We start from the raw sequence: 21,404 nt of genomic DNA on the forward strand, positions 1-21,404 counted from the left end.
GTTGTACTTATCACTTTAGTATCTTGAACAGTGTAATTTGAAATGACAAAAAATAAGTATTTTCTCTTACATATGATCAGAAAGACCATAAAGACACAACAGCTCTTTAAGTTTCAGTAAGCATCCACATCATTTCTATTCAAAACTAGTTAATGTCTTTTAAACAGCATCCTTCAATAACTGCTCATCTTTCTGTACAAAGCCAGGTCATGCACACAGTTCATCTGGAAGTATGGAAATCAACAAGTAACATCTGCAAAGCAGGCATGAATGCCTTTCTAATCGTCACTCCAAGATCCGAAGCTGCCCTTCGGATCCATTTGCACAAGGCCAGATTCAGCATAAATCACCACAGGAATCATTTCCAGACTTGCCAGTGGAGGCTGGGTGATAGATGGCACCAATGAGGGGCAACTCTCATCTCGCCTCCATTTTGTTTGGATTCAATTTTGCTGAGCGCACCGAGTGGGTGACACTTCAGTGGGGGAGCTTCTTGTTAGCATGCCTTTCACAGAAGTGTCAGAGAGGCAGATGGTAAAACGAATATATTAGATTGCAATCTAAAAAAGATGGCGGGAGGGGTTGAGAATATGTCAAAAACATCATCACATGAATGTAGCCACTTTTATTTTTCTGGGGTTTTGGAGCGTGTGAGGGTCGTGGTGGGTGGTAAATACTGCAAGATCTAGATGTATATATATATATATATATATATATATATATATATATATATATAAGAGTACACTTAGGGGTGTACTCACTTTTGTTGCCAGCGGCTTAGATGGCTGTGTGTTGAGTTATTTTGAGGGGACAGCAAATTTACACTGTTACACAAGCTGTATACTCACTACTTTACATTGTAGCAAAGTGTCATTTCTTCAGTGTTCTCACATGAAAAGATATAATCAAATATTTACAAAAATGTGAGGGGTGTACTCACTTTTGGGAGATACTCTATATATATAGATTAGCACATCTGCCATCCTAAAGAATTGATATATTTCATCTGCAACTACACAATGAAGAGTTTTACATTTTACATAAAAGCTTACTCTCGCACACAGTTTTTTTTTTATGTTAATCACAGTTGTGACTATTTCTAGTTTGATTGTAACAACCTAACAGTGGGAATGACTAAATGAAATGAGTAATCACTACAAAAATATGTTTAAATGTCAGATTTACTTATTTGAATAAAGTTATGAGACATCAGTACAGTAACTGAACATCGTTTAAAGAGCTCAATCATTTGGGAGTGAAATTATAAATAAGCACAACTCAAGTTCTAATTACTCAAATAATATTAGATTAAACCTAGATCAAACTTTGTTCTCTTACACTGATCAGCCATAACATTAAAACCACTGAAAGATGACATAAATAGCATTGATTATCTCATTACAGTGGCACTGGTCAAGGGGTGGGATATATTAGGCAGCGAGTGAACAGTCAGTTCTCGAAGTTGATGTGTTGGAAGCAGAAAAAAATGGTGAGCGTAAGGATCTGAGCGACTTTGGCAAGGGCCTAATTGTCTTGGCTAAATGACTGAGTCAGAGCATCTCTAAAACGGCAGGTCTCGTGGGGTGTTGAGTATGGGGTCTCGAGTATGCAGTAGTTAGTACCTACCAGTACCTTCCTTGGTCCAAGGAAGGACAAGGACAAAAATAGTTCAGGAATGGTTTGAGGAACATGACAAAGATTTCAAGGTGTTGACTTGGCTTCCAAATTCCCCAGATCTCAATCCGATCAAGCATCTATGGGACATGCTGGACAAACAAGTCCAATCCATGGAGGCCCCACCTCGCAATTTACAGGACTTAAAGGATCTGCTGCTAACGTCTTGGTGCCAGATACCACAGCACACCTTCATAGGTCTTGTGGAGTCCATGCCTCGGCGGGTCAGAGCTGTTTTGGCGGCACAAGGGGCATCTACACAATATTAGGCAGGTGGTTTTAATGTTATGGCTGAACATTGAAACAACTCATAGAAAATAACAAGTAACAACTAGTGTATAATATAACCCAGATGTATCCAATGATTACTGTTTTATTTTGGTGAAGCTGAGGCCCTGGAGTCAGGTGACTGTTTGTGTGAACGTGTAACTAGTGAACCATGCATTTTAGATCCAGGCCTTTAGCTTATTCCAAACCATTTAATCGCACACTGCAGGTTCTTAATACACCACCACCTTAAAATCAGCAAAGGACGTTGGCTTTCAGCAAGCACTCATGCACAGCCACCAACAAAAATAATTACCAGAGAACCAGTAGACCTCTAGACAGCCAGATTGGTGTTAAATCAGGTTAATTAAAACTGTGTTAAGCAACAAATCTGAAAATCTGTGATCTGTAACATAAGAATGTGTACAAAAAAATACAGTAGTAATTCACCAGTGAGAAAATGCTACAGTACACTGCTTATCAAGTGAAAATATCTTGCATATAGTCAAATGTATCTAGTTGTTCCTATTATACGATTACAAAAAAGCTATTATAAGAGCATTAAACTTATTTATAGTTGTTTTTTTTTTACTAATTTCAAGTTTGAAATAGCCTTGTTCTATTGCCAGATACATTTTAAACATTTATTTCTAATAATAAGAAAATTTATCTAGTAATAGAATAAGAAAATGTAAAGCTTGAAATTACTAAAAAATCTCTAAATAAAAATAGGTTTGATAACCTTATATTTGGTTTATTGTACCTCAGTAGGAAATGCTAGATACATTTCACTGTATGCAAGATATTTTCACTTTCTAAGATGTCATTTTTTGCAACATAGCAGTGAGTTAACTGATTAGCCTTTCCTAATTCCTAATTATACTGTGGTTTTGAGATCCTGCTAGATTTTCGCTGCAATTGCAACAATTTTAGGGATTTAATTTCTTTTACAATGGACACTATCAATATGTAAAATGTGTCAGTGTGTAATTCAAGACCAGCTAGAGTTTGGGTTGCTCTCATTTTCGAAATCAGTGATGTATCCTGGTTCTCCAGAAAGCCTGGTATGAGGTTTGTTGTTGTTGTTTTTGTTTGTTTGTTTGTTTTTTCAATGACTGTACACAAGGGTAAAAGTCATAACAGGGATTAAAAGTGAAGCTAAAATGTCCTTGAGGCCCTCTACTGGCTGGTTGCATTACAATTTTTAACCCCACCCATTCCCATGTCACTGAATGCAAAAAGACAAGTTACATTTCCACAAATTCTTTTCAGGAACATTGTTCTGTCGTTTCAAGTTCAGTCGACCCTGATATCTCCCTCAGTATTTCTCCTTAAGATAAATGTGTTTAATAGGAGTTATTTTGTGATTTGTGATTTGATAAAGGGGCGTGATTGATGAGGTGATTGACATATTTTAAACTTGTTTTACTGGTATTATATCTAGCAAGTCAATGTGGGTGATGGCAAAAACCAGGGCAGCTAACACTAGCTGAATTTCATGACAGTTTTCTATTGAATGAACGACATTAGAGAACACTCGAAGTAGCTTGGTATGGTTAGCCAGTCACAAATATTTTCCCCAAAATATATGTTGCGTTGAGTGTAAATGTTGACTGATGTTTATCAGTATAGCTTAAGTTGGTATGTTACATTAGCTTCTTATACTTATATCTTTTTGATTGAAATGATAATGTCAGCTAGCTAGCAAATGGTAGCTCAGTCAGTCATGAATCAAAGCTCTAAAATTGTTTACTTGCGCAAATTATGCAGCTACAATTTAGCACTTTATATGCTGTACATGCCACTTTCATCTTGTGTGTGCATTCCCAACATGAACGATATAGTGTCCATCACAAATATAGGCAGGCGAGAGATGGACCCACTGTCTGACCATCCGTATCTACTACGCATGCTCTGGCTCCAATTTCCACAAGATGGAGACTCCCATTTTGACCAAAAAAACTGACATGAAAAAATAATATAGTATTTTAGAGACAACTGTAATGTGTCTAAAATAATAAAACAAAAAAAATTCTGATCCCTCATGTCAACCCACATGTGAAAATTTGTGTAAGAAGAGGAAGGGGAAGAGGAACACAGCACGGTACAGTAGCAAGCCAATCTATAATTACAGCAGCACAAAAACTTAAAGTTGATTTTTATATCCCCTCAAAACAAGCAGGGAATAACTACACAAGTAAATGTAATGTATTCAGTATATGAATGCTGGTTTAAAATGCAAATATATTCAGAATATATGCAAACATTCAGCAGGACACTGGATGTATTTTAATCCATTTTCAGAAAAACGAAAAAAATATTAGAAATCTTCAGTATGTATAGTCAGTCTAAACATCCGTTCTGGCTTGTGCATAGAAGAAACCTACAGCTCTGTGTGTTCTTTACTCTAGATAAAGCTAAACATGCTCGATATTTAGCTACACACCCTAAAGCTGCAAGGCAGTGAAAGTGTTTCGATTCGCTGCAATGTGAAAGTACCACTGTAGCCTATGGGACAGCATGCTCTGGGAATCTCATCTGATTAACTGATTTGACTTTTGATGTTTCAAGATTTTAACCCAGTTATTTACAGCAGAACAATTAGCAACGGGATGTAAGCATAACAATTCTATGAAATACAAAATAAACTAAAAATATCAGACAAGTAACATTTTTATTATTTTTAATTCCCAGAAATTCTCTGAAGGAGCCCAGATTGCCTTGAGGGTTCCCCTCTAGTAAGTTTCACTAGAATTGGAACTTTCGGTCAAACATAAGCCCACTCTGAAATTCATTCCATAAGCCACTTTCTGACTCCAAGACGCAACTAACTTCTACTTCTGCAAATCTCCAGTTGTGATCCTTGGAGTTTTTTGGCCACTCAAACCATCTTCTTCACAGTACGTTGAGACACACATCCTAGTTTTTTTTTTTATTTTTTTCATATTCTTATAGCCACTTCCCATTTTGTGAAGCTCAACAACCTTTTGCCGCAGAACACAGCTATATTCCTGTGTCTTACCCATTGTTATGAATGACTAAGGTAATTTGGCCTGTGTGTTACCTCATATTTATCACCCAGGTGTACTAAAAATGTAAAATATTAATGGGAATATACTTCAAATATAATTTTCTCATATTAATTCATATCGCTGCCAATTATTGTTGCACAGCTATATTTTACAAAGATTTTTGCAGAGTATTTTGCGAATTTTTTTAAAAATAAAGGATCAAACAATAAAGACAATTATTCACAGTCTTCTTTGCTCATATTTACCAAGGGTGCCAATATTAGTGGAGGGCACTGTATATCTCCTAGTCAATCAAGCTAGCACATCTCTCCTTGTTCATTTATAGCCTAGCCTAAGGGTTAAATACATGAGCAATTCAAAAAGAGACAATGGATTGATTTATTTCACATGAAGAGGGTTTTAATTTCCTGCTTCTGTAGCTAACTCCTTTAATTATGTATGATACAAAACAAATTAAGATGCTTTCCATCACAGGCTTCAGCTTTATGAATATATTTGCAAATGTTTGCATATATGTATATATGAATTTATATGCAAAAAAAAATCTAGACAGCACTGGTACTGCTGCAAGATCATTTATTTAAAAGGCCAGTGTATATATAGTGCCTGTACAGTATGATGTTATGTGCAGTACAATATGAGACAATTTACCATAAACTAGCGTCTAGGTACAGTAGTAAAGAGGTTCTGATAAGGTATAGCTATAGACTACGTGTACCTAATAAAGTGGATGCTGAGTGTAATAGTATCAATGAAAAAGGTATCAAGCAGATTTAGTAATGCAAGCACATTTTGAAATATTACTCGTATTAGTGCGTGCTGTACTTCAGAGGAGAATCAAACACATGGGTGACACATTTGTGATGTATGGAGAAACCTTTACAACCCTGTAATAATATTTTACAGCAAAATGCTCAGTTGTCTGGCAGAGAGGCAACCCAGACTAGATAAATTACATGTAATTTCCAGCTTGACATTTTTAGATAAGGGATCTTGTGTGCTGTTGTTAGTGTCACTAAAGCATCCATCAAAAAGCATAATTCTTCCATCACTGGCCACAAACCATTCACAATCGTGAAGCCATTTTAGGGTGAATTGTTGAGTCGGTGTTTGATATTTGTTCTGTCATATTGCAAAAAAAACCCCAAAACAGATTTGCTGATATGCCTTGTGATATGTTCCGTATCTTAGCTGACAAAGAAGCCACATAACGCTCTCAAATCTCAAGTCCACATACTGTATATAGAGTATCAGAGCAGATTTCCCCCAGGTTTCTCCACTGAGAGCTCAGGACATAAGTATAAGGGAGACTTGTCAGGAGGAAATACCCCTCCCTGCTGAGCACCCCACTGACTCCTGCCAATATGGACTGTTGGACAATTACCAGGTTCCAAGCAACAGCTCCGGTGAGACAGCCAGCTGATGACCAAAAGGGTGACATTTCTAACTCATGTCCCCTTCTTGTGAACAACATTAGGGATCGATGCATCAAAACAGTTCGGATTTGAACAACACAGGCGAAATGTCAGTAACAATTAGCCCAGTGGCTTGTTGGCAGGGGAAGAAATGACCTGCTGTTCAATGGCCTTTGGTTGGAGTCTGGCTTCAGCAATATTAATTCTCTTCACAGAAGAAGAGGTAGTAAAGTAGGCCATACTCTTCACTAAACCACTGAATAAGTGTCTGCAGCTTTTAGCTTCCTTTACGAAGGAGCAAGTCTAATGTCAATGGTTCTACAGTATAATGAATGGGGTTGCCCTTGTGATTTTTAGACTTATGTGTGGATTTTCTTATATCTTTGAGGCAAGCAGTGATGCATGCAGACAAGGTCTGTAATCAAATTACGGTTGAATGATAGCATGACAACCAAATTCGGAGTAACAAACGGGCACGCTACTGCGACTGAAGCCTGGAGGTAGGATTCTCAGCCAAGGCTGAAGAAGTAACACAAAGAGCATCCATCTTCATAACTCTGTTCCTGAGTGGTAAAGCTCAGGAAAGCAGAAAAATGCATGAATTAATGAAATAACATGGTTAGATGAAGCTTTCTTTGGTATACCTTGATGCGCCTTATTAAAAAAAAAAAGCTGGAACAGTGAGGAAGGAATGTTTGTCTTACAACACTCAGTGGCACGGTGGCTAGGCACATTTGCTTTGCACCTCTGGGGTTGGGGGTTCGAATCCCACATCTACATGCACGGAGTTTGTGTGCTTCTAACCATGTTTCCTCTGGGTACTCCAGTTTCCTCCCCCAGTCCAAAGACATGCATTGTAGGTTGATTGGCATATCCAAATTGTCCTTAGTGTGTGAATGTGTGTGCGATTGTGCCCATCCAGGGTGTCCCCTGACTTGTGCCCCGAGTTTCCTGGTATAGGCTCCCCACAGCCCTGTGTAGGATAAGTGGTAGGGAAAATGGATGCATCGATGTTCATTCATTCCTGAGGAACTACTTTATGCAAGTCAGGGTCATGGTGGATATGGAGCCAATCCCAGGAACACTGGGACTCTGACTGGCTGGTGGGAATATACCCTGGATTTGACACCAGTCTATCATAGGGTACCACACACACACACACACAAACACATTCACGCCTTGGGGCAATTTAGCGCATGCCGTATGCACCTATTGGCATGACTTTAGGAGGAAATCCACACAAACACAGCGAGAACACACACACAAAAAACAAAATATTATCAAACAACTCTGAGTAAATAGAAACAGCCAGCAGATACATACCTTTGTAATATCAGAGATCCAGTTTGGCATGTGTGTTGTACCAAGACCTGGACTCTTTGATATAATCTGGTCAGTATTATTGGCTACATCCGGAGACATTATATTTGTCTGCTGCCGCCCTTCTGAAATTATATTTGTCTGCTGTCCTGCATATTTTGTGGAAAAAGTGCTTTCCCTGCAGTGTAGGCACATTTCAACAATAGTTGTCAGCTCTCAGCTACAAGAGACATTAAATATAATTTAAACAACAGTCATTCACTGGAACTTGAGTGCATATCAGGTTATTCTGACCAGACGAGGCAGAGAAAGAATGGAGAGACTATAGCACCATCTCTCAACAGCATACACAGATTTAAATGACAAAGTGAACCGCATCATCCTAGCAGTCCATTATGAGCCACAGGAAGTTAATTGCAAGCCATATAAAAGAGGTAAATTGCGCTGCAGCCAAAAGATGCTGAAATCATACATCTGAAAATGAAGCAACACCTTTTCATCTGACAGCTCCAGACAGATCTGGGTTTATTTCAAGTCGCTACTTTTTTTCTTTTCTTTTTTCAAGTACCACACTCCAAGCTAAGCTCTAGAACCGGTAACCTTTGTGCATACCCTTGAGAATGGCGCCAGGAGCGTTTGGAGACATTGCGCACAAGGCTTTCTAGTCTTACCAGGATGAAAAGGTTAATGAACTTCCATTAATTGTATCAGTATTATTTTGATGGCAACTGTTAACCCAATTGATCTCATCTCTGATTACATTACACTAATTGTAGACTCATGGTCAGGTTCTGCTGATTAGAGAGACAGACTGCATGGGGCCTGGCTAATTGGGGGGAAAATGAGAGATTCTCTCTTTCTCTCTCTCTCTCTCGCTCTCTCACAACATTTGGGTTGTGCATGCCACGTTCAGATATCAGTCAGCTATAAATACTTGACGTTGCAAACAACAGAGCTGGTAACAATGTCTGATGAGGCAAGGAGGAGCCGGGAATATTTTACATATACTCTATCGTAACAAATAGAAACGAAATGCCAACTGTATCCAAATGTACCAAAATGATTCTCAGTCTCAGTGTTTCACCAGAAAGTGTTCGTTTCATACAGGATTGTCATCATTTATATAAATATAATCTGCAGATTCAGTGTATTTTTTTTTCAGAATCAGACTCAACCTAGTGAGAAATGAGTTAGTCAGAATCGCTGATGGAAAATCTCAGCGCTTGCTCAACGAGTCACTCGAGGTGCCATAAATTTGACATCGGGGTGGAGTATTCTCTCGCGAGCATGGCCGACTAAAAATGGACACGCTGAAGTGGAGCTTAATAAGGAAAGGAGTGTCTGCTCTTAGCATCAAACCTTCGAGGCTTTGACTAAGACCTCCCAACGTGAAAATCGTGTTACAAGGATTTTTGCCTGTGCAAGCTTAAGCCTCATCTGATACAGTCTTTCCACAGGGGAATGAGACCTGTCGACTTTAAAGCTCCTCTAACGAAATGCAATCCAGTGGAAAAGCAGCAGATTAGATCATGACGATTAAAGGGTCTTCATGCTTATTTGTCTTGATGTCTTGATGACTGTATTCGGAGAGAGAAAGAGAGAGAGAGAGAGAGAGAGAGAGAGAATAAAGCAACCTTTTGACTTTGAGAGACAGAGAGAGTGAAATAGAAAGAGAGAGACATTGAGAGACACAGATAGAGAAAGAGAGAGACAGAGATATTTCACCTTAAATGTCCTTTTCATTACTTTCTTCTACTGTCTCATATAAATTGTCTGCAGGGAGAGAGACAGAGCTTGATAGTACTACATCTACATCTTCAGTAAGGAGAGTGAGAGAGAGAGAGAGAGAGAGAGAGAGAGAGAGAGAAAGAGAGTACTATCAAACTGTCTCTCATCCTGCTGACAATCTCTGAGACAGTAGAAGAAAGTATTGAAAGGGACATTTAAGGTGAAATATCTCTCTCTCTCTCTCTCTCTCTCTCTCTCCCTTTCGCGCTCTCTCTCTCTCTCTCTCTCTCTCTCTCTCTCTCTCACACACACACACACACACACACCTTACTGGAGATGTATATTCAAAATGAAATGAAGGCGCTTCATCAGTAAGGGAACTCAGTGCCACTCATGATGTAAAGGTTTTGGATAAGATGTCAGGACACGTGCACAGCGTGTAGCTTTAACAAAAAAAAAAAAAAAAAAAAAACCCGACAAACGCGCAAGGAATACGAGAACACGACGTGACGTCAGGCGTCGTCTTTAAGCATGTCCCAGGCGGTGGACGCGCGTTGGAGCCGCTGCGGAGAACTTTGGAGCAGACGCCACGCAAGCTGGAGGAAGTGCCGTGGCTTTGGGACGACATGTTTTGGGAAACTTTGAAGAAGAATGCTTCTTTTGAGTGCGGGATATTCAGTCCCCAGCGCGGATTGTGTGGATTATTATGCGTGTGGTCGTACACAGGGAGTATCGCGCGAATCGCACGCGACAGCAGCTCGCATTTAAAAGTGCAGGAGCACTGGGTTCTCCTTCGAGCACATTTAAACTAAACCGCTTTTCCTAGCGCATTGCGAGCGCGCAAGACTACGTGAGTTAAAGTGCTTTCAACAAACGTGTCACTTTGGAATTGGAAAGGTTGTTTTCATCCAGCTGGCAGAATGAGATTTAAGTTGAGGAGTCACCGCCGCGCGCTCGGAGTTTACTCCGTGGGGAAAATGTGGCGCGCGAGAATCAAGGAGCAACTCGAAGGCTAAAACCATGCTGCGCTTTAACCCATGGAGAAATGGCCAATAGGGTTCTGTCCAGCCGCGCGGCCCCGTCCTCCAGCTCCAAGTTCAGCAGCAGGTTCATGTTCATCTTCACGCTCTCGCTGTCCTTCACGTACGTGTGCTACAGCGTGCTGTTCTGCTCGGCTCCAGTCATGCCGAGCAGCCGGTTTGAGGAGCGGCGGTGCGCGCGCGGAGACAGCGCCGGCGCCAAGAAGCTGCTGCAGAGGTCAGCTGCGTGCGCGGAGGCACGGAACTCGAGCCGAAGTGAACTCAAAGCCACGGCGGCTCCACTGCGTCTAGCTCCGAACAGGAGCGAGCTGTCGGGCACGCGGAGCTCGCGTGCGCGCGGTGCCGACGCGGCGCGCTCTAAACCGGCCAATGCTTCCACAGTTAGCGCGAGCGCGCAGCGGTACGGCAACAAGAAGCTGCCCAACGCGCTGATCGTGGGCGTGAAGAAGGGCGGCACGCGCGCCGTTCTGGAGTTCATCCGCATCCACCCGGATGTGCGCGCCCTCGGCACCGAGCCGCACTTCTTCGACCGGAACTACGACAAAGGCATGGACTGGTACAGGTAAGCACTTAGAGCGCAGGAACCCACACACTGACCCAAACTGTCCATGTGAATGAACACTCGCACTGTGCATGTGCAAAACCTCATTTAATATCTTCTAATTACAGGGGGAAGTGTTCTGTACACCTGAAAAGTCATGCACGAAAATAATCAGTTAGCACCAATTATTTATTTTATTTTCACTTTATTTACTTGCAAGTTAAGATGATAAGAATGTGCATATTTATTTATATGCACTCTAAAAATGGGTACTAAATTTCATTGCTTGGTGCGGACGTGAGACCCTTTTGCACACCTTTTGTAACTTTGAATATAAACCTAGTAAAGTGGATTTTGTGTAGCTTTAAGGTCAAAGGTAATTAAGGTCCAACTGTGAACCTTAAAGGTACACTACTGTATATCCACATATATTACAGCTAAAATATATATAATAAAGGTCTAAAAGAGAATTGTACTACCTCAGCGATGTGGAGAGGTACCATTTTTTTTTCCTGAGAAAGTACATTTAGGCAAATCACATAAACATATTTACATATAGAGATGTACATACTGTATATAAACAGATAGAAATGCATGAAAAGAAAATGAAATGCAAGCTAAGCCACAGCTGCTGAGGTGAAGCCATTCATACTAGATCATACTAAGAAGCAAAGAGTCAAGGTGAAATTATGGCAAAGGATTGCAGTGTTTGATGTCAGAAGGAAAATCTTTTTTTTTTTGCCCCAGTAGTAAAGTTACACATTAAACCACACCCAGCAGTCGAAGTTGTTGAGCACCATCCTGCAAATCGGAGCCTTCCATCTTTTGTGACGGGCAGCCGTTGAAATGCACCTTCGGGAGCCATCGGGCTGGTAGCTGAGCCTGCCCTGGCCGTGTGCTATATGAGGCTAGGGAGTGTGATACTCTGCGAGAGTGCATCAGACCTCCCGCTAGCAGTGCTGCCCACGGCTCAGGGCTCAGTAATTACACATACATCACAGCCCTGCCGAAACCGGCACGGAGAGAGCAAGAGCGAGCGTTAGAATCCATCTAAGTCTTCAGGATGTGCTGAAGAGAAAGGTAATGCAGGTAATCACCTGCTAACAGACGTTCAGCACGTCAGGAACACATTCTGAGGTACTACAGGGGCCACTTGTGTAACTCACAACCTGCTGCTCTGAGAACGACTGAGACACGTGTGTGTGAGGTGTCCTAATCAGGGTCGTTGTATTTGGAAACATCTACAACTGCAAGAGAAAATCTATGATGTAAAAAAAGATGGGAATTTGCCATACCATGTGATCAAGACACAAATGATACAAAGGTGGCTGAAAAACAGGAAATGCACTTTTCAGTGGCATTTAGAAAAACATCAATGCATCGAATGTAAAAAAAGAGGTCTAAGTGTTATGAGTTGCAAAATATATGCTACCAAATAATAGACACGCTGGGCAATATAAATATGATATCAATATCATGGTCAAATAATACATGCTGAGAATATTGTGCGTATCATTGGTACTGCTGTAACTTCTATAAGTACTACAAGTTGTTTGATGTTTCCCTTGTGTCTTAAATAACACATTGTTGTGCAGGGTTTTTAGGTGGGCCCTGCTGCTTTGCAGGCAAACCTCAGCAAATATGAATGTCACGATATTTTTGCGATATCACCCACTGCAGTATTCTGCTCCTATACCTATACCTAGATTTTTTTTTTTTTTACTAAAATGTACTAATATAAAAAAAAAAAAACACTGTTTGTTTTCAAATACTCCACACTCTTATTGGGCGGCTGTGATTAAGGTGGTAGAGCGGGTTGTTCATTAATCGTAGGGTTGGGGGTTCGATTCCCGGCCCACATGACTCCACATGTTGCTCCCAATGGCAAGCTAGTGCCTTGCATGGCAGCTCTGCTGTCATTGGTGTGTGTTTGTGTGTGTGTGAATGGTTGAATGAGACACAGTGTAAAGTGCTTTGTAGAACCACTAAGGTTAAAAATGCGCTATATAAGTACAAACCATTTATGCCACCTTTACCACCTCCTGTTTCAGTAATAAGTACACACACACACACACACACACACACACTCACACACACAAAGCTATCAATGCTATTTGTGGACTGCTTAATTAAAAAGCCACAGAGGCCAAGACACTGAAACAGTTCCTCTAATTGTCCCTAAAAGCAATTTTCCTTTAGCTTGTGACATCTTGCGATAAAGGCCGTAAGCAGTGAAAAGATGACTGGTTGATTAAGTCAAAACATCCTTAGAAAGCTCCCTAACAATGGGTTTTAATCTTGTTATCCATTTTACTCCAGTCCGTTAAATTCTGTGCGCGATGTCCAGAAGAGTGTTCATGGGGCTCACCTACGAGCCGCGCTCCCTGGTGCTACTTTCTGAAATAACGAGATCCCCATTAGCCCAAGAATGGCACGAGGCTAATTTGGTTAATTGTTGAGTTTTTGAACAGGATAAATTCTGCAGTGTTTATTGGTGTCTTTTTCAGAATAGGATAATGCCCTTATTTCATTGTTTGTATTTTGGACATCCACCACACGTCTTTCTGCCGCCTGGAGAAATGAACATTTTCCAAAAGCTAGATTTTCCCCCTGGTTTTATCAAATGAAACAAATAAATAATGCTCCACACCATGGAAAACTTAAAAGAGCATCATGCTTCTATTGATTTTTACTGAAGCCCTTCAAGTAGATTTTCAGAAAAAGTGCTCAAATCGTGAGAGAAGCCTTTTAACATTTGCTGCAGGCCCAGAGTTTCCTCCTGGTCTTGCGTTAATTGGCTCGGAGGAGGAGGAGGCAGGGGAGAAACGCTGCAGTCAGGGAGGTTGACAAGGACAGAAAGTTGGGCGAAGCTCATTTAGCAGGAAAAAAACCCCCCTACATATCCTTTCTCGAACATATGACTTAGCCTGCCACCTTCACTAATGGGAATTCCTGATCTGAGTAGAAGTCTGAGAGATGGTGAGATTACTGTAAAATAACCAGAACTACTCTCTTGTCGATGTGACTGTAGAGGTATATATTTTTTAGCTTAAATTACTCATTAAGGCTGAGTGGCACCATTTTGGTCAAGGAGATTTTTCTATATCATAAAAAAAGCACATCACACTTAATGTAATATACAGCAATTATACTGCAGTATCATATTTTGTTCATATTGTTCAACCCTAATAGCTATTAGAGTTGCACAGTATACTACGGTAGTATCGTGATACTAAAGCTTCAAAATGCCACCGATGTCACTGTATTTTTTAAACGGTTGTATCGTAAGTAATGTTGTATTTTGCGGCAGTTAATACTATTTTCACTAAAACAGCACATCTCACTGCTTTTGTAGAATACACAAAGGTTAGTGACACTTCATTTAACCTGAATTCTTTCCCTTAATCTTTAAAGACTTCCTGTTTGCTTGTAAGCAAGCTAATGTTACACTAAACTCTGTGTAGAAATACTCAAATTGTTTGATAGTAAGCGAGCTAAGCAGAGCTCTGTTTTCATTGAAATTTATGTATTTCTGTAAATTTGGTTCATTTTGTAAATTTGAATTATGAATTAACACAATATTGCGTGGTATTGTGATACTTCAGCTGGTATAGTATCATAAGATATATTTATGCTATCGTTACAACCTTAATAGCTAGGTAAGTCCACAACACTGCAAATAACAAACTCATGTCAGTAAACTCATTGTATACATTTTCGTGGCACAGTTCTTCTAACACAAACGCTGTGCACACATGCCATATTATCATCTAAGATAGTTAGATGATAAGTTAGATGTTAGTGTGGCGACTAAATACATAATGCAACTGTCAGTTGTGCATCTCATGAATGTGCTCGGTGGCACTCAGTGCTCAGGCATTAAATAAAGTACAGGCATTAATGCATGGCTCGCACGCTTTCAGGTGGCCCTGCCAGACATTTGCATTTCTACCTCGCAATGAGTGAAGCCAGTCTGCCTCTCATTATGCCATGCTAATGTTCCCATTATTTTCTGCTGCTTTGCATCGAGTCTTAAGCTGAGAGCTGGGAAGAAGAAAAAAAAAACCTCTAAAGTAGCAAGTAAACAGTGTGAAAAGTTTGGCTAAACTGACGAGTCCTCGGGGAAAAGTGTGAGATTTATATAGCGTGCTGCTTTATGAAAAATTCATCAAAAACACTGACATAAATTAATTAACCAAAAAGCTCATTGGACAATATGCAGCCTGTGGGTCTGTGATGGAGAAGGCCGTCCTAAGGGCTCTGTTAGAAAATGAAAGGAATTTGTTTGCCGTTGCTTTTCTCCTCCTCTCCAAAGCAAGGAATAGTCTGTGTGCCTTTTGAAATGAAAGATTAATATATCCCATTATTTAAGACTACAGCACGTATATACAATACATACAATTCATTTGATAATTTTCTACTGAAATGAATTTTCCAGAAAGTATTGTCTATTTTTTGTTTCGTGTGAAAGCATGTCTTTCAGTATCGTATGTCAGCATGGATACACTATACAAGTTACTAGCTCGGACCACGAAAAATATATTGACTGGATGGTTATTCAGCTTGACTCTGTATCCGTAATGCGACAACAACAAGAACCATTCTGATTAATCTCACACAATAGAAACAGCAAAAGCATTATTAGGAAGCTATCACGATCACTACACAGCTACTGAAAAACTGGTTTATTGTCACTCATTTGCGTTCTGTTGAGCACAGATGGCTCAGTATATCTTTCTTTCTCTCTACACCCACACTCACACACAGATGTGTCATGATAGAAAGGATTAAACATGCTGATTTTGTTGGACCGATGATAACCAACCTACAGCAAAAAACGTTTAGGTTTGTCGCTGTCACGTTTTGTTCTCGGTTGTTGTTTTGTTACACAGTAAATCAGCAAATGTCAGCAAGTGAAAACATCTATGCAGTGGTGCTTGAAAGTTTGTGAACCCTTTAGAATTTTCTATATATGTGCATAAATATGACCTAAAACATCATCAGATTTTCACACAAGTCCTAAAAGTAGTCAAAGAGAACCAAATTAAACAATTGAGACAAAAAATATTATACTTGGTCATTTACTTATTGTGGAAAATGATCCAATATTACATATCTGTGAGTGGCAAAAGTATGTGAACCTCTAGGATTAGCAGTTAATTTGAAGGTGAAATTAGAGTCAGGTGTTTTCAATCAATGGGATGACAATCAAGTGTGAGTGAGTGTCCTGTTTTATTTAAAGAACAGGGATCTATCAAAGTCTGATCTTCACAACACATGTTTGTGGAAGTGTATCATGTCACAAACAAAGGAGATTTCTGAGGACCTCAGAAAAACAACAATGGTGTGCATGGCAGGGCTGCAAGGAGAAAACCCACTGCTCTCCAAAAAGACCATTACTGCCCCTCTGTGATTTGCTAAAGATCATGTGGACAAGCCAGTAGGCTGTTGGAAAAAATGTTTTGTGGATGGATGTGACCAAAATAGAATTTATGGTTTAAATGACTTCAGCAGAAATGTTTAGTTCACCAGAAATGTTCAGCAGAAATGTCCAGCAGAAATGTTTAGTTCAACAGAAATGTTCAGCAGAAATGTTCAGCAGAAATGTTTAGTTCAGCAGAAATGTTCAGCAGAAATGTTTAGTTAAGCAGAAATGTTCATCAGAAATGTACAGCAGAAATGTTCAATAAAAATGAAACTGGAAAAACAAATGAGAAGTGTTATGTTTGGAGAAAGGAAAACACTACATTCCAGTATAAGAACCTTATCCCATCTGTGAAACATGGTGGTGGCAGTATCATGGTTTGGGCCTGTTTTGCTGCATCTGGTCCAGGACGACTTGCCATCAATGATGGAAGAATGACTTCTGAATTATACCAGTGAATTCTACAGGAAAATGTCAGGACATCTGTCTGTGAACTGAATCTCAAGAGAAAGTGGGTCATGCAGCAAGACAACGACCCTAAACACACAAGTCATTCTACCAAAGAATGATTTCAAAGAATAACGTTAATGTTTTGGAATGGCCAAGTCAAAGTCCTGGTCTTTATCCAATAGAAATGTTGTGGAAGGACCTGAAGCAAGCAGTTCATGTGAGGAAACCCACCAACATCCCAGAGTTGAAGCTGTTCTGTACTGAGGAATGGGCTAAAATTCCTCGAAGCCGATGTGCAGGACTGATCAGCAGTTACAGGAAACATTTAGCTGCAGTTAATGCTGCACAAGGGGTCACACCAGATACTGAAAGCAAAAGTTCACATATGGTATGCACTTATGTACATACTTTTGCCACTCACAGATATGTAATATTGGATTCTTTTCCTCAATAAATAAATGACCAAGTATAATATTTTTGTCTCACTTGTTTAATTGTGTTCTCTTTATCTACTTTTAGGACTTGTGTGAAAATCTGATGATGTTTTAGGTCATATTTATGCAGAAATATAGAAAATTCTAAAGGGTTCACAAACTTTCAAGCACCACTGTAGTCAAATGTATCTCGTATTTCCTATTATAAGATTACAGTAAACCAAATATGAGATTATTCAACCTATTTCTAGACATTTGTAAACTAATTTCAAGATTTCCTTATTCTATTGGCAGGTAATTTAGCTTATTTCTTGAAAAATTAGCAAAATAAATAAATAACAATAAAACAAGATCATTTTAAGCTTGAATTTAGTTTATTTTTTAAATTTTTTTAATTGCATAGAAATAGTTTTAATAATTTGGTTATATTTGCTTTATAAGACAAGCTAGATTTCAGTACATTCACAGTATTTCCACTTGCTAAGATGTCATTTCTGCAGTGTAGCCAGTATAAAATCACGATTATAGTTTGATGTAATGAATAGTATTATAGTTAAAAGAAAAGAATGTCCAAAAATGTGCATTTTCATTGGACTGACTAAATTTGATGGTCTTGATGGTTCAAGCCTGCCATCCTGTTGGAAGTTGACACATGAAGTATGCCTATTTGATCAAAACAATTTGGTCAAAATCATATTTTATGATGGATTTGTTTTAATATGTTTTTTTCCAAATGGCAGCCCACCAGCATGTTTTCTCTGAATCCAACCCATCCTCCAGCACTTTACTTTATAATTATACAGAATCGGAAAAAACCTGAAGTATTGAACCACCAATCAAGACCCACTGAAAATGTCTAACCATGTTTACTGTAGGCAATTCAGTTGTTGTGCTGTGTGTGTTTGTGTGTGTGTGTACGCACAGGTGGCATCATTAGTGTATGACAGTACAACCAAAACATACACATGTGAACAGCTAAAAAAAAAACTGCTGTCGTTAGCTATTAGACTGAAAACGATGACCGCTGTTCGACCAAGTGTCGGATGGAGAAAAGGATGGAGCAATTAAGTGAGGAGGAATTAGTACTGAAAAGTGGAGGCATATCTCTATTGGCACTTCACTTTTTTTTTTTGTTTTTTAATGTCTCAATGTCTCAGCAAGACCGGCTTTTACAGATAAATTGTAAGAGTAGTTTTAATGAGGATTACATTTTAATCCTACTCGAGTACATGTGTATAGATGAAGATATACTTTAGCAGCCACTCTTAAGCAGCTTATTCTTAGTTACGTATATATATATATATATATATATATTTATATATATATATATATATAAAGAATAAGCTGCTTAAGAGCATCTCCTAAAGTATATCTTCGTATATGAGTGTATGTATACTCATCATCATCCTTATTAGGATCACCTGTACACCTGCTCATTTATGCAGTTGTCACGTAATGAGGGTTAAGACGGATGTAACTGCAGTAAAGATCTTTATTATGAGAGATATAGGCAGACAAATCCAAATAGCGTGGTCAAAACAGGCAAAGGGTCATCAGGGCGATCAGGTAAACAGGCTAGAGCAGGTAAGGCAGAAATCAACATCAAAGGCAAAGCAGAATCAAAACCAGAATAGACCAAACAATGGAATGGCTTAGTGACATACAGAGACAATGGCAACTGAACGTATTACTTCACGAAGACCTTGTGAATGAGCAGTCTCTTAAGTAGTGTGGTGTGATTGTCAGTGTGATTGAGAACAGTGGTAGGTGTGTGATTAGTCCTCAGGAGGAGGTGACGTGTCTGTGTGTTCCATTGGGAGTTGTAGTCATCTGCCATGTTTATAGTTTGTGGTGCATTCTGGGAAATGGAGTCGCTAGTCTGCCTTGACTTGACAGCACTTATCTAATCAGCCAATCTTCTGGCAGCAGCACAATGCATACAATCATGCAGATACAGGTCAAGAGCTTCAGTTAATGTTCACATCAAACATCAGAACGGGGGAAAAATGTGATCTCTGTGACTTTAACCGTGGCATGGTCGTGGTACCAGAAGGGCTGGTTTGAGTATTTCAGAAACTGCTGATCTCCTGGGATTTCTCCTGGGAACAGTCTCTAGAAAAACAAAAAACATCCTGTGAGCTGAGGGTCTGCAGGCTGAAACACCCTGTTGATGAGAGATCAGAGGAGAATGACCAGACTGGTGGTCTTTAGTAACTCAAATAATCACTCTTTACAACCATGGTGAGCAGAAAAGCATCTCAGCATGCACAAAACATCAAAGCTTGAGGTGGATATGCTACAACAGCAGAAGACCATATGAGGTTCCACTCCTGTCAGCCAAGAACAGGAATTGGAGGCTATCATGGGCACAGACTCACCCAAACTGGACAGTTGAAGATTGGAAAAAAAATCACCTGGACTTTTACCAATCTTCAACTGTCCAGTTTGGGTGAGTCTGTTACTTCTGCTACTATTACTTAAAGATGAGCACTTAAGTCAGAAATAGGCTATGGTCTAAAAATAACATAAGGCTAAAACTCTGTTATATAAGATTTAGTACAGCAAAGGAAGCAGTACAAGGATTTTATTTATTTATTTACTTACTTACTAACACTCCTGCCATCTGGCAGAATGTACCGGAGCGTCCATGCCTCCACCACCAGACTTCGCGACAGCTTCTTCCCTGTGGCAATCAGATTACTCAACACACTGTTGCCTTCCAACACTCACCTGGACTAATCAAACCCTTCCCAACTCCCACCATCACACAACCGTCACTGCACACCTGCACTGATGCTGCTATGGGACACTTTTTACTATTGAGACACTTTTTTGTTGCTACCTCTCACATGATATTGCTGCTAGACTTTTCTTCAGTCTTCAGTTTAAAGACAATTGCTTCCACTGGTTCTCCCTTATAACACTGTTCTGTTGTCCTGTCTGGTCAATGTGCATTGCTCTATGTATTTATTGTCCTGTGTATTAACAGTATGTTTTGCACTCGTCCTGCATTTTATGTAGGCCTGGGTTATAAGTTACTGGAGAAACAACATTTCGCTCCAATGTATATGAGCTACTGCATATAGAGGAATGATAGTAAAATAAAACCGCTGCACTTGATCATTTTTTTTTTCTGTAGTGTAGTACTGTACACTATGTAGGCTGTAGTTCTAATAATAAGCCTCATTTATGAAATCAGTTACTAATGGATTTATTCACAAATCATTCATAGGAGCATTTACACACACACACACACACACACACACACACACAATGGAATTAATTCACTGTAATTTTGGAAAAACGCTCACATCCAACTTGTCGTCCTGAGTGGGTGTAAATTCACATAAGAAGTCTAGCTAATGTAAACCTCAGCTGATCAGTTTCAAATCATATCATTTGCAGTGTGTTACTGAACATTTTCAGTATATGCAGATTATGCAGTCAGATTTAAATAGCTTGTGTACTGACTTGAACTTGGCTCTAGGTGAAATCTAGTTTATGACAATTTCTGACATTGAACAGGAGCAATTCTGCAATCTATACAGTATTCACTGCAGTGCATTCCCATGCAATAATATTGCAGGGCTTTTTTTTTATATGTAGTAAAACCTACACATACATGTAACGATTTCAGTTTTAACTAAAGTTCACTAAATTGTCACTAAGAGCCTTGCATAAAGTGACTCGCAAATACCTCTTTTGTCTATCACCAACAGCAGCATAGTGAAGCCTGTGCTGGATCAAAGCCAGAAAAGATTTCAGATGCAAAGACTTTATAATTGTTGTAGGTTTTTCAAGGCAGAGCAAGCAAAGCTACAAGTGAAAACAAAGTGTTTACTTTCATCATGTTTTTCTTCCCCAATTTTGTGAAAGAAAGTCTTGCTGACAGGAATGGGTAATAATGTAGATGGTACAAGGAAAACATGCATCGAGACTCTTCTCTGTCATGGCAGCCATGTGGTGGAACAAACTGTCAAACAGCTGAGTCACTGTCTGTCCTTAAACAAAGATATGAAGTCCTACCTCTTCACTAAGCACTTCAATGTTTTCTTGCTGTATAACATCTTCTGTAACA

General features: G+C 39.5%; 1 protein-coding gene across 1 annotated transcript in view; it reads left to right on the top strand.

Moving 5' to 3' along the window:
* The first annotated feature begins 10,339 nt into the window (after positions 1-10,339).
* The window catches only part of hs3st2 (heparan sulfate (glucosamine) 3-O-sulfotransferase 2), a 32,451-nt gene continuing 21,386 nt past the window's right edge, over positions 10,340-21,404 (top strand). The window contains exon 1 of the mRNA XM_053613342.1: positions 10,340-11,038. Coding sequence (XP_053469317.1) covers positions 10,482-11,038 — 557 coding nt within the window. The 5' untranslated portion in view covers positions 10,340-10,481. The remainder of the gene's footprint in view (positions 11,039-21,404) is intronic.

This window comes from Ictalurus furcatus, chromosome 24 (assembly GCF_023375685.1).
Source record: "Ictalurus furcatus strain D&B chromosome 24, Billie_1.0, whole genome shotgun sequence".
In the NCBI taxonomy this organism is placed as follows: domain Eukaryota; kingdom Metazoa; phylum Chordata; class Actinopteri; order Siluriformes; family Ictaluridae; genus Ictalurus; species Ictalurus furcatus.